We start from the raw sequence: 13,382 nt of genomic DNA, 5'->3' as shown, positions 1-13,382 counted from the left end.
TTGGTGATGGATATTGAAGTCCCCCACCCAGAGTACATTCTGTGCCCTTGCCACCCTCAGTGCTTCCTCCAAGTGCTGTTCAACATGGAGAAGTACTGATTCACCAGCTGAGGGGGGTGGGGGAGGGGGGCGGTAGGTGGTAATCAGCAGGGGGTTTCTTTGCCCTTGTTTGACCAGAGACTTCATGGAGTTCAAAGTCAATGTTGAGGGATCCCAGGACAGTTCCCTCCTGACTGTATACCACTGTGCTGCCAACTCTGGGATTGTGATGGAGGTGTCAAGGATATTGGATGTGAGGTGTGATTCTGTGAGTAGGGATATGACAGACCGTTGCATAAATCAGACACAAATCTAGACCCCTAGCCACATAAGGAGATATTAGGGACAGGTGACCAAAAGCTCAGTCAAAGAGGGAGGTTTTAAAAATGTCTTAAAGGAGGAGAGAGAGAGGCGGAGAGGTTTAGGGAGGGAATTCCAGAGCTTAGGCCCCAGGCAGCTGAAGGCACGGCCGCCAATGGTGGATCGATTAAAATCAGGGGATGCTCAAGAGGCCGGAATTGGAGGAGCGCAGAGATCTCGGAGGGTTGCAGGGACTGCAGGAGGTTACAGAGATAGGGAGGGTTGTAGGGGCATGAGGTTACAGATATGGAAGGTTGTATGGGCTAGAGGAGGATACAGAGATAGGGAGGGGTGTAGGGGCTAGAGGAGTTTACAGAGATAGGGAGGGTTGGAGGGACTGGAGGAGGTTACAGAGTTAGGGAGGGTTGTAGGGACTGGAGGAGGCTACAGAGATAGGGAGGGTTGTAGGGGCTGGAGGAGGTTACTGAGATAGGGTGGGTTGTATTGTCTGGATGAAGTTACAAAGAAAGGGAGGGTGTAGGGGCTGGAGGAGGTTACAGAGATAGGGAGGGTTGTATTGACTGGAGGAAGTTACAGAGAAAGGGAGGGTGTAGGGGCTGGAGGAGGATACAGAGATAGGGAGGGTTTTAGGGGTTGGAGGAGGTTACAGAGACAGGGAGGGAAGTAGGGCCTGGAGGAGGTTACAGAGATAGGGAGGGGTGTAGGGCTGACGAGGTTACAGAGATAGGGAGGGTTGTAGGGCTGGAGGAGGTTACAGAGATAGGGAGAGTTGTAGGGGCTGGAGGATGTTACAGACGAGGGAGGGGTGAAGGAGCTGTCGAGGATACAGAGATAGGGAGGGTTGTAGGGGCTTGACGAGGTTGCAGATGGGGAGTGTTGTAGGGGCCAGAGGAGGTTACAGACAGGGATTGGTTTCGGGGCTTGAAGTTACAGATATGGAAGGTTGTTAGGGCTAGAGGAGGTTCCAGAGATAGGGTGGGATGTGGGGACTGGACGAAATTACAGAGAAAGGGAGGGATGTAGGGGCTGTCGAGATTACCTAGATAGGCAGGGTTGTAGGGGCTAGAGGAGTTTACAAATAGAGAGAGGTATAGGGGATATCAAGGTTACAGAGACAGGGACAGTTGTATGGGCTTGAGAAGGTTACAGATAGGGAGGGATGCAGGGGCTGGTGGAGGTTACAGGTGGGGAGGGTTGTAGGGGCTGGAGGAAGTTGCAGAGAAAGCGAGTGTTGTAGCGGCTTGAGGAGGTTACAGATAGGGAGTGTAATAGGGGCTAAAGGAGGTTACAGAGATGGGGAGGGTTGTCGGGGCTGTAGGAGGTTACAGAGATAGAGAGGGGTGTAGAGGCTAGATGAGGTGACAGAGATAGGGAGGGTTGTAGGGGCTGGAGGAGGTTACAGAGATAGGGAGGGGTGTAGAGGCTGGAGGAGGTTACAGAGATAGGGAGCGTTGTAGGGGCTGGAGGAGGTTACTGAGATCGGGAGGGTGTAGGGGCTGGAGGAGGTTACAGAGATAGGGAGGGTTGTCGGGGCTGGAGGAGGTTCCAGAGATAGGGAGGGTTGTAGGGGCTGGAAAAGGTTACAGAGATAGGGAGGGTTGTAGGGGCTGGAGGAGGTTACAGAGATAGGGAGGGTTGGAGGAGGTTACAGAGATAGGGATGGTTGTAGGGGCTGGAGGAGGTTACAGAGATAGGGAGGGTTGGAGGAGGTTACAGAGATAGGGAGGGCTGTAAGGGTTGGAGGAGGTTACAGGGGGAGTTGGGGGAGGGCTTGTGACTCTGGGTGGATGAACACCATGTTGATAATTTTGACAGGGACTTGCTGCTGGACAGGGCCCGGGTGCAGGTCAGTGAGTGCAGTGGGTGATGGGTGACCAGGGTTTGCGCAAGATTTTCCAAAGCGTATTTGAGATTGGCGGACTGCCCCCATGGGATTTGCTCTTGTACGTCAATGTATTATTTGTGCAGTAATGAAACTAATCCATTTGTCCTTTTGCAACCCCCCCCCCCCCCCACCCACAACCTCTCCACACACAACCGCCAGTCCATAATTTCTGGATCGTGTGCCGTTCACTGTGCTGAGTCGCCCACTGAGCAGTTCGTAAGTATCTGATGTGCACAATCTGTTCAGTCATTTCTGGGGAAGGGTTGAACAGGCTGGGCCTGTTTGCTGTCGAGAAGGGAACACCAAGAGGTGGCCTTCGGGAGGTGTTTTAAGATTCGGAACAATTTTCGATAGCGGGTTCGTGGAGCCCTCTTTGAAAAACTCTGCCGAGGACGTCGCAACAGGGCAGGGGTCTCTGAAGTTGCTGGGCATTGGCAGGGTAAGGGCTGGACTATGGAAGCGGGGCGGGGATTCAGAGCAGAGCAGGGTCCTCATAATAGGGAGTAGAGCCTTGGCAACAGCAGGCATGGCCTTGCGAGAGTGCGTGCTGAATTGGGCAAGCATATGTCTCTTCTGAGATGGGGTGGGTCCACACAAGATGGTGGGGGGGGGGGGGGTGGCGGGGTGCCCTAACGTCAGGGAAAGGTGAGGAGACTGGGCAGTGGTGGGTATTCGGATATGTGCGGCCTGCTGCCACTTGACATGTAGCCTGTTTGACCATTCTGTTCTGATGGTTTGCATTTGTAGAAAACGACAACGCTCGTGATTAACGCCATCAGCATCACCGGTACACTGATTTCCATCTGCCTTTACTCCATGTCGACGAGTCTTACCTTGTTGCTCATCTCAGACTTCCTCCCAGTAAGTGATTCACCCCGCCGCTCCTTCACCGAAGACGTTAGTCTCACCATCAGGCTGACCCTCCAAAAGTGCAGCGCTCCCTCAGTACGGACTCTCCGACAGTGCAGCGCACCCTCAGTAGCGAGCCTCCGACAGTACAGCACACCCACAGTACACAACTCCCTCAGTACTGACCCTCTGACAGTGCAGCGCTCCCCCAGTACTGACCTTCCGACAGCGCAGCACTCCCTCAGTACTGACCCTCTGACAGTGCAGCACTCCCTCAGTACTGACCTTTTGACAGTGCAGCTGTCCCTCAGTACTGACCTTTTGACAGTGCAGCGTTCCCTCAGAACTGACCTTCTGACAGTGCAGCACTCCCTCAGTACTGACCTTCTGACAGTGCAGCACTCCCTCAGTACTGACCTTTTGACAGTGCAGCACTCCCTCAGTACTGACCTTTTGACAGTGCAGCTGTCCCTCAGTACTGACCTTTTGACAGTGCAGCACTCCCTCAGAACTGACCTTCTGACAGTGCAGCACTCCCTCAGAACTGACCTTCTGACAGTGCAGAACTCCCTCAGTACTGGCCTTCTGACAGTGCAGCACTCCCTCAGAACTGACCTTCTGACAGTGCAGCACTCCCTCAGTACTGACCTTTTGACAGTGCAGCACTCCCTCAGAACTGACCTTCTGACAGTGCAGCACTCCCTCAGTACTGACCCTCTGACAGTGCAGCACTCCCTCAGAACTGACCTTCTGACAGTGCAGCACTCCCTCAGTACTGACCCTCTGACAGTGCAGCACTCCCTCAGTACTCACCTTCTGACAGTGCAGCACTCCCGGCGTACTGGCACTGGGAGTTTCAGCCAGAATTTATGTGTTCAAGCCTCTGGCCTGGAACTGAGTCCCTGATCCTCTCTCTGAGATGCACTGTTGCTACCCATTGAGCCGTGGCTGCCAGCGTGACATCTTCCGAAACACAGAGCTCATCGGCAACTTGAAAAAAATAGGCTCGTTGCAGGAATTAGCACATGATGGAATGAAGCTTGATCTTTTCCAGGTAACACCACTGACATTAACCTGCATACTCATTTGTTTCTCCGTGTGCAACATGTTCATGACGGTCCCAGTTTGCCTGACCTACTACAAGCATGTAAGTCAGGCTGCCTTGCTCTCAAGGGCTGAATGAAATCGCGGTCATTTCTTTGCGGAGCAGGAAAGTGCAATTCAGGGAGATTTATTGAGGAATTTACTTTATTTATATTTTATTTCACGAAACAGCACTGAAACAGGCCCTTCGGCCGACCAACAACCACCCATATATACTAACCCTACAATAATCCCATATTCCCTATCACTTACCTACACTCGGGCAATTTACAATGGCCAATTTACCGATGCAACCTGCAAGTCTTTGGCTGTGGGAGGAAACCGGAGCACCCGGCAAACACCCACGCAGTCACAGGGAGAACTTGCAAACTCCGCACAGGCAGAACCCAGAATCGAACCCGGGTCCCTGGAGCTGTCAGGCTGCGGTGCTAACCACTGCGCCACCCATATGCAGGACTCAGCTGCGTGGGGAGACAGGAGCAACTCAGCTCATTCTCATTCAAGCGGAGCAGGTTAGGTGGAGATTTAGTGGAGGAGTTCAGCGTTGTGAGGTGATTTCCTGAGCAGTTCGAGAGACCCAGTTTCCTCTGACAAGTGGCTCGGAAACCTGGGTTCACAGAGAGGGATATGAGGAATATTATTTTCACCCAGCAGGTTGTTGTGATTAGTAATGCACTGGCTGCAATGGTGAGGAAGGGGGACTTGCAAAAGGCAGCTGGTTATGTACTTGAAGGGGACCAGTTTGCAATATTATAGGGACAACATGGGGGGTTGCGGGAATATATTCCACAGCTCTTAGAATAAGCTACCACAGGCATGACAGGCCGAATGGCCTTCTCCAATGCTGTCAATTTCTGCGATTGTGTGGGAACGTATTGTTATTCCCTATTACTATATATGCTATTCAGTATCCTGCACTAGTTATTCTGGGTACAGTAGTGTAGGGTGTTATGTTACTGGACTAATAATCCAGGGTACAGTAGTGTAGGGAGTTATGTTACTGGACCAATAATCCAGGGTACAGTAGTGTAGGGTGTTATGTTACTGGACTAATAATCCAGGGTACAGTAGTGTAGGGAGTTATGTTACTGGACTAATAATCCAGGGTACAGTAGTGTAGGGTGTTATGTTGCTGGACTAATAATCCAGGGTACAGTAGTGTAGGGTGTTATGTTCCTGGACTAATAATCCAGGGTACAGTAGTGTAGGGTGTTATGTTACTGGACTAATAATCCAGGGTACAGTAGTGTAGGGTGTTATGTTACTGGACTAATAATCCAGGGTACAGTAGTGTAGGGTGTTATGTTACTGGACTAATAATCCAGGGTACAGTATTGTAGGGTGTTATGTTACTGGACTAATAATCCAGGGTACAGTAGTGTAGGGTGTTATGTTACTGGACTAATAATCCAGGGTGCAGTAGTGCAGGGTGTTATGTTACTGGACTAATAATCCAGGGTACAGTAGTGTAGGGTGTTATGTTACTGGACTAATAATCCAGGGTACAGTAGTGTAGGGTGTTATGTTAATGGACTAATAATCCAGGGTACAGTAGTGTAGGGTGTTATGTTCCTGGACTAATAATCCAGGGTACAGTAGTGTAGGGTGTTATGTGACTGGACTAATAATCCAGGGTACAGTAGTGTAGGGTGTTATGTTACTGGACTAATAATCCAGGGTACAGTAGTGTAGGGTGTTATGTTATTGGACTAATAATCCAGGGTACAGTAGTGTAGGGTGTTATGTTACTGGACTAATAATCCAGGGTACAGTAGTGTAGGGTGTTATGTTACTGGACTAATAATCCAGGGTACAGTAGTGTAGGGTGTTATGTTACTGGACTAATAATCCAGGGTACAGTAGTGTAGGGTGTTATGTTACTGGACTAATAATCCAGGGTACAGTAGTGTAGGGTGTTATGTTACTGGACTAATAATCCAGGGTGCAGTAGTGCAGGGTGTTATGTTACTGGACTAATAATCCAGGGTACAGTAGTGTAGGGTGTTATGTTACTGGACTAATAATCCAGGGTACAGTAGTGTAGGGTGTTATGTTAATGGACTAATAATCCAGGGTACAGTAGTGTAGGGTGTTATGTTCCTGGACTAATAATCCAGGGTACAGTAGTGTAGGGTGTTATGTGACTGGACTAATAATCCAGGGTACAGTAGTGTAGGGTGTTATGTTACTGGACTAATAATCCAGGGTACAGTAGTGTAGGGTGTTATGTTATTGGACTAATAATCCAGGGTACAGTAGTGTAGGGTGTTATGTTACTGGACTAATAATCCAGGGTACAGTAGTGTAGGGTGTTATGTTACTGGACTAATAATCCAGGGTACAGTAGTGTAGGGTGTTATGTTATTGGACTAATAATCCAGGGTACAGTAGTGTAGGGTGTTATGTTACTGGACTAATAATCCAGGGTACAGTAGTGTAGGCTGTTATGTTACTGGACTAATAATCCAGGGTACAGTAGTGTAGGGTGTTATGTTACTGGACTAATAATCCAGGGTACAGTAGTGTAGGGTGTTATGTTACTGGACTAATAATCCAGGGTACAGTAGTGTAGGGTGTTATGTTACTGGACTAATAATCCAGGGTACAGTAGTGTAGGGTGTTATGTTACTGGACGAATAATCCAGGGTACAGTAGTGTAGGGTGTTATGTTACTGGACTAATAATCCAGGGTACAGTAGTGTAGGGTGTTATGTTACTGGACTAATAATCCAGGGTACAGTAGTGTAGGGTGTTATGTTACTGGACTAATAATCCAGGGTACAGTAGTGTAGGGTGTTATGTTACTGGACTAATAATCCAGGGTACAGTAGTGTAGGGTGTTATGTTACTGGACTAATAATCCAGGGTACAGTAGTGTAGGGTGTTATGTTACTGGACTAATAATCCAGGGTACAGTAGTGTAGGGTGTTATGTTACTGGACTAATAATCCAGGGTACAGTAGTGTAGGGTGTTATGTTACTGGACGAATAATCCAGGGTACAGTAGTGTAGGGTGTTATGTTACTGGACTAATAATCCAGGGTACAGTAGTGTAGGGTGTTATGTTACTGGACTAATAATCCAGGGTACAGTAGTGTGGGGTGTTATGTTACTGGACTAATAATCCAGGGTACAGTAGTGTAGGGTGTTATGTTACTGGACGAATAATCCAGGGTACAGTGGTGTAGGGTGTTATGTGACTGGACTAATAATCCAGGGTACAGTGGTGTCGGGTGTTATGTTACTGGACTAATAATCCAGGGTACAGTAGTGTACGGTGTTATGTTACTGGACGAATAATCCAGGGTACAGTAGTGTAGGGTGTTATGTTACTGGACTAATAATCCAGGTTACAGTAGTGTAGGGTGTTATGTTACTGGACTAATAATCCAGGGTACAGTAGTGTAGGGTGTTATGTTACTGGACGAATAATCCAGGGTACAGTAGTGTAGGGTGTTATGTTACTGGACGAATACTCCTGGGTGCAGTAGTGTAGGGTGTTATGTTACTGGACTAATAATCCAGGGTACAATAGTGTAGGGTGTTATGTTATTGGACTAATAATCCAGGGTACAGTAGTGTAGGGTGTTATGTTACTGGACTAATAATCCAGGGTACAGTAGTGTAGGGTGTTATGTTACTGGACTAATAATCCAGGGTACAGTAGTGTAGGGTGTTATGTCACTGGACTAATAATCCAGGGTACAGTAGTGTAGGGTGTTATGTTACTGGACTAATAATCCAGGGTACAGTAGTGTAGAGTGTTATGTTACTGGACTAATAATCCAGGGTACAGTAGTGTAGGGTGTTATGTTACTGGACTAATAATCCAGGGTACAGTAGTGTAGGGTGTTATGTTACTGGACTAATAATCCAGGGTACAGTAGTGTAGGTGTTATTTTACTGGACTAATAATCCAGTGTACAGTAGTGTAGGTTGTTATGTTACTGGACTAATAATCCAGGGTACAGTAGTGTAGGGTGTTATGTTATTGGACTAATAATCCAGGGTACAGTAGTGTAGGGTGTTATGTTAATGGACTAATAATCCAGGGTACAGTAGTGTAGGGTGTTATGTTATTGGACTAATAATCCAGGGTACAGTAGTGTAGGGTGTTATGTTACTGGACTAATAATCCAGGGTACAGTAGTGTAGGGTGTTATGTTACTGGACTAATAATCCAGGGTACAGTAGTGTAGGGTGTTATGTTATTGGACTAATAATCCAGGGTACAGTAGTGTAGGGTGTTATGTTAATGGACTAATAATCCAGGGTACAGTAGTGTAGGGTGTTATGTTATTGGACTAATAATCCAGGGTACAGTAGTGTAGGGTGTTATGTTACTGGACTAATAATCCAGGGTACAGTAGTGTAGGGTGTTATGTTACTGGACTAATAATCCAGGGTACAGTAGTGTAGAGTGTTATGTTACTGGACTAATAATCCAGGGTACAGTAGTGTAGGGTGTTATGTTACTGGACTAATAATCCAGTGTACAGTAGTGTAGGTTGTTATGTTACTGGACTAATAATCCAGGGTACAGTAGTGTAGAGTGTTATGTTACTGGACTAATAATCCAGGGTACAGTAGTGTAGGGTGTTATGTTAATGGACTAATAATCCAGGGTACAGTAGTGTAGGGTGTTATGTTACTGGACTAATAATCCAGGGTACAGTAGTGTAGGGTGTTATGTTACTGGACTAATAATCCAGGGTACAGTAGTGTAGGGTGTTATGTTACTGGACTAATAATCCAGGGTACAGTAGTGTAGGGTGTTATGTTACTGGACTAATAATCCAGGGTACAGTAGTGTAGGGTGTTATGTTATTGGACTAATAATCCAGGGTACAGTAGTGTAGGGTGTTATGTTATTGGACTAATAATCCAGGGTACAGTAGTGTAGGGTGTTATGTTACTGGACTAATAATCCAGGGTACAGTAGTGTAGGGTGTTATGTTAATGGACTAATAATCCAGGGTACAGTAGTGTAGGGTGTTATGTTACTGGACTAATAATCCAGGGTACAGTAGTGTAGGGTGTTATGTTACTGGATGAATAATCCAGGGTACAGTAGTGTAGGGTGTTATGTTACTGGACTAATAATCCAGGGTACAGTAGTGTAGGGTGTTATGTCACTGGACTAATAATCCAGGGTACAGTAGTGTAGGGTGTTATGTTACTGGACTAATAATCCAGGGTACAGTAGTGTAGGGTGTTATGTTACTGGATGAATAATCCAGGGTACAGTAGTGTAGGGTGTTATGTTACTGGACTAATAATCCAGGGTACAGTAGTGTAAGGTGTTATGTTACTGGACTAATAATCCAGGGTACAGTAGTGTAGGGTGTTATGTTACTGGATGAATAATCCAGGGTACAGTAGTGTAGGGTGTTATGTTACTGGACTAATAATCCAGGGTACAGTAGTGTAGGGTGTTATGTCACTGGACTAATATTCCAGGGTACAGTAGTGTAAGGTGTTATGTTACTGGACTAATAATCCAGGGTACAGTAGTGTAGGGTGTTATGTTACTGGATGAATAATCCAGGGTACAGTAGTGTAGGGTGTTATGTTACTGGACTAATAATCCAGGGTACAGTAGTGTAGGGTGTTATGTCACTGGACTAATAATCCAGGGTACAGTAGTGTAGGGTGTTATGTTATTGGACTAATAATCCAGGGTACAGTAGTGTAGGGTGTTATGTTACTGGACGAATAATCCAGGGTACAGTAGTGTAGGGTGTTATGTTACTGGACTAATAATCCAGGGTACAGTAGTGTAGGGGTGTTATGTTATTGGACTAATAATCCAGGGTACAGTAGTGTAGGGTGTTATGTTACTGGACTAAGAATCCAGGGTACAGTAGTGTAGGGTGTTATGTTACTGGACTAATAATCCAGGGTACAGTAATGTAGGGTGTTGTGTTACTGGACTAATAATCCAGGGTACAGTAGTGTAGGGTGTTATGTTACTGGACTAATAATCCAGGGTACAGTAGTGTAGGGTGTTATGTTACTGGACTAATAATCCAGGGTACAGTAGTGTAGGGTGTTATGTTACTGGACTAATAATCCAGGGTACAGTAGTGTAGGGTGTTATGTTACTGGACTAATAATCCAGGGTACAGTAGTGTAGGATGTTATGTTATTGGACTAATAATCCAGGGTACAGTAGTGTAGGGTGTTATGTTACTGGACTAATAATCCAGGGTACAGTAGTGTAGGGTGTTATGTTACTGGACTAATAATCCAGGGTACAGTAGTGTAGGGTGTTATGTTATTGGACTAATAATCCAGGGTACAGTAGTGTAGGGTGTTATGTTAATGGAATAATAATCCAGGGTACAGTAGTGTAGGGTGTTATGTTACTGGACTAATAATCCAGGGTACAGTAGTGTAGGGTGTTATGTTACTGGACTAATAATCCAGGGTACAGTAGTGTAGGGTGTTATGTTAATGGAATAATAATCCAGGGTACAGTAGTGTAGGGTGTTATGTTACTGGACTAATAATCCAGGGTACAGTAGTGTAGGGTGTTATGTTACTGGACTAATAATCCAGGGTACAGTAGTGTAGGGTGTTATGTTAATGGAATAATAATCCAGGGTACAGTAGTGTAGGGTGTTATGTTACTGGACTAATAATCCAGGGTACAGTAGTGTAGGGTGTTATGTTACTGGACTAATAATCCAGGGTACAGTCGTGTAGGGTGTTATGTTACTGGACTAATAATCCAGGGTACAGTAGTGTAGGATGTTATGTTAATGGAATAATAATCCAGGGTACAGTAGTGTAGGGTGTTATGTTACTGGACTAATAATCCAGGGTACAGTAGTGTAGGGTGTTATGTTACTGGACTAATAATCCAGGGTACAGTAGTGTTGTGTGTTATGTTATTGGACTAATAATCCAGGGTACAGTAGTGTAGGGTGTTATATTACTGGACTAATAATCCAGGGTACAGTAGTGTAGGATGTTATGTTAATGGAATAATAATCCAGGGTACAGTAGTGTAGGGTGTTATGTTACTGGACTAATAATCCAGGGTACAGTAGTGTTGTGTGTTATGTTATTGGACTAATAATCCAGGGTACAGTGGTGTAGGGTGTTATATTACTGGACTAATAATCCATGGTACAGTAGTGTAGGGTGTTATGTTACTGGACTAATAATCCAGGGTACAGTAGTGTAGGATGTTATGTTATTGGACTAATAATCCAGGGTACAGTAGTGTAGGGTGTTATGTTACTGGACTAATAATCCAGGGTACAGTAGTGTAGGGTGTTATGTTACTGGACTAATAATCCAGGGTACAGTAGTGGAGGGTGTTATGTTACTGGACTAATAATCCTGGGTACAGTAGTGTAGGGTGTTATGTTACTGGACTAATAATCCAGGGTACAGTAGTGTAGGGTGTTATGTTACTGGACTAATAATCCAGGGTACAGTAGTGTAGGGTGTTATGTTACTGGACTAATAATCCAGGGTACAGTAGTGTAGGGTGTTATGTTACTGGATGAATAATCCAGGGTACAGTAGTGTAGGGTGTTATGTTACTGGACTAATAATCCAGGGTACAGTAGTGTAGGGTGTTATGTCACTGGACTAATATTCCAGGGTACAGTAGTGTAAGGTGTTATGTTACTGGACTAATAATCCAGGGTACAGTAGTGTAGGGTGTTATGTTACTGGATGAATAATCCAGGGTACAGTAGTGTAGGGTGTTATGTTACTGGACTAATAATCCAGGGTACAGTAGTGTAGGGTGTTATGTCACTGGACTAATAATCCAGGGTACAGTAGTGTAGGGTGTTATGTTATTGGACTAATAATCCAGGGTACAGTAGTGTAGGGTGTTATGTTACTGGACGAATAATCCAGGGTACAGTAGTGTAGGGTGTTATGTTACTGGACTAATAATCCAGGGTACAGTAGTGTAGGGGTGTTATGTTATTGGACTAATAATCCAGGGTACAGTAGTGTAGGGTGTTATGTTACTGGACTAAGAATCCAGGGTACAGTAGTGTAGGGTGTTATGTTACTGGACTAATAATCCAGGGTACAGTAATGTAGGGTGTTATGTTACTGGACTAATAATCCAGGGTACAGTAGTGTAGGGTGTTATGTTACTGGACTAATAATCCAGGGTACAGTAGTGTAGGGTGTTATGTTACTGGACTAATAATCCAGGGTACAGTAGTGTAGGGTGTTATGTTACTGGACTAATAATCCAGGGTACAGTAGTGTAGGGTGTTATGTTACTGGACTAATAATCCAGGGTACAGTAGTGTAGGGTGTTATGTTACTGGACTAATAATCCAGGGTACAGTAGTGTAGGGTGTTATGTTATTGGACTAATAATCCAGGGTACAGTAGTGTAGGGTGTTATGTTACTGGACTAATAATCCAGGGTACAGTAGTGTAGGGTGTTATGTTACTGGACTAATAATCCAGGGTACAGTAGTGTAGGGTGTTATGTTATTGGACTAATAATCCAGGGTACAGTAGTGTAGGGTGTTATGTTACTGGACTAATAATCCAGGGTACAGTAGTGTAGGGTGTTATGTTACTGGACTAATAATCCAGGGTACAGTAGTGTAGGGTGTTATGTTAATGGAATAATAATCCAGGGTACAGTAGTGTAGGGTGTTATGTTACTGGACTAATAATCCAGGGTACAGTAGTGTAGGGTGTTATCTAACTGGACTAATAATCCAGGGTACAGTAGTGTAGGGTGTTATGTTAATGGAATAATAATCCAGGGTACAGTAGTGTAGGGTGTTATGTTACTGGACTAATAATCCAGGGTACAGTAGTGTAGGGTGTTATGTTACTGGACTAATAATCCAGGGTACAGTAGTGTAGGGTGTTATGTTAATGGAATAATAATCCAGGGTACAGTAGTGTAGGGTGTTATGTTACTGGACTAATAATCCAGGGTACAGTAGTGTAGGGTGTTATGTTACTGGACTAATAATCCAGGGTACAGTCGTGTAGGGTGTTATGTTACTGGACTAATAATCCAGGGTACAGTAGTGTAGGATGTTATGTTAATGGAATAATAATCCAGGGTACAGTAGTGTAGGGTGTTATGTTACTGGACTAATAATCCAGGGTACAGTAGTGTAGGGTGTTATGTTACTGGACTAATAATCCAGGGTACAGTAGTGTTGTGTGTTATGTT

The 13,382-nt window shown here is 45.2% G+C and overlaps 1 protein-coding gene across 1 annotated transcript in view; it reads left to right on the top strand.

The window, feature by feature from the left end:
* The window catches only part of LOC137385182 (membrane-spanning 4-domains subfamily A member 18-like), a 173,741-nt gene that overhangs the window by 10,984 nt on the left and 149,375 nt on the right, over nt 1-13,382 (top strand). Inside the window, exons 3-5 of the mRNA XM_068060168.1 lie at nt 2,405-2,461; nt 2,993-3,106; nt 4,149-4,241. Of these exons, the coding sequence (XP_067916269.1) occupies nt 2,405-2,461; nt 2,993-3,106; nt 4,149-4,241 (264 nt within the window). The remainder of the gene's footprint in view (nt 1-2,404; nt 2,462-2,992; nt 3,107-4,148; nt 4,242-13,382) is intronic.

Source organism: Heterodontus francisci, chromosome 28 (assembly GCF_036365525.1).
Source record: "Heterodontus francisci isolate sHetFra1 chromosome 28, sHetFra1.hap1, whole genome shotgun sequence".
NCBI classification, from domain to species: Eukaryota; Metazoa; Chordata; class Chondrichthyes; order Heterodontiformes; family Heterodontidae; genus Heterodontus; species Heterodontus francisci.
Note: the sequence above shows the minus strand (reverse complement) of the source record. Positions and strands in the feature narration are given on the sequence as shown.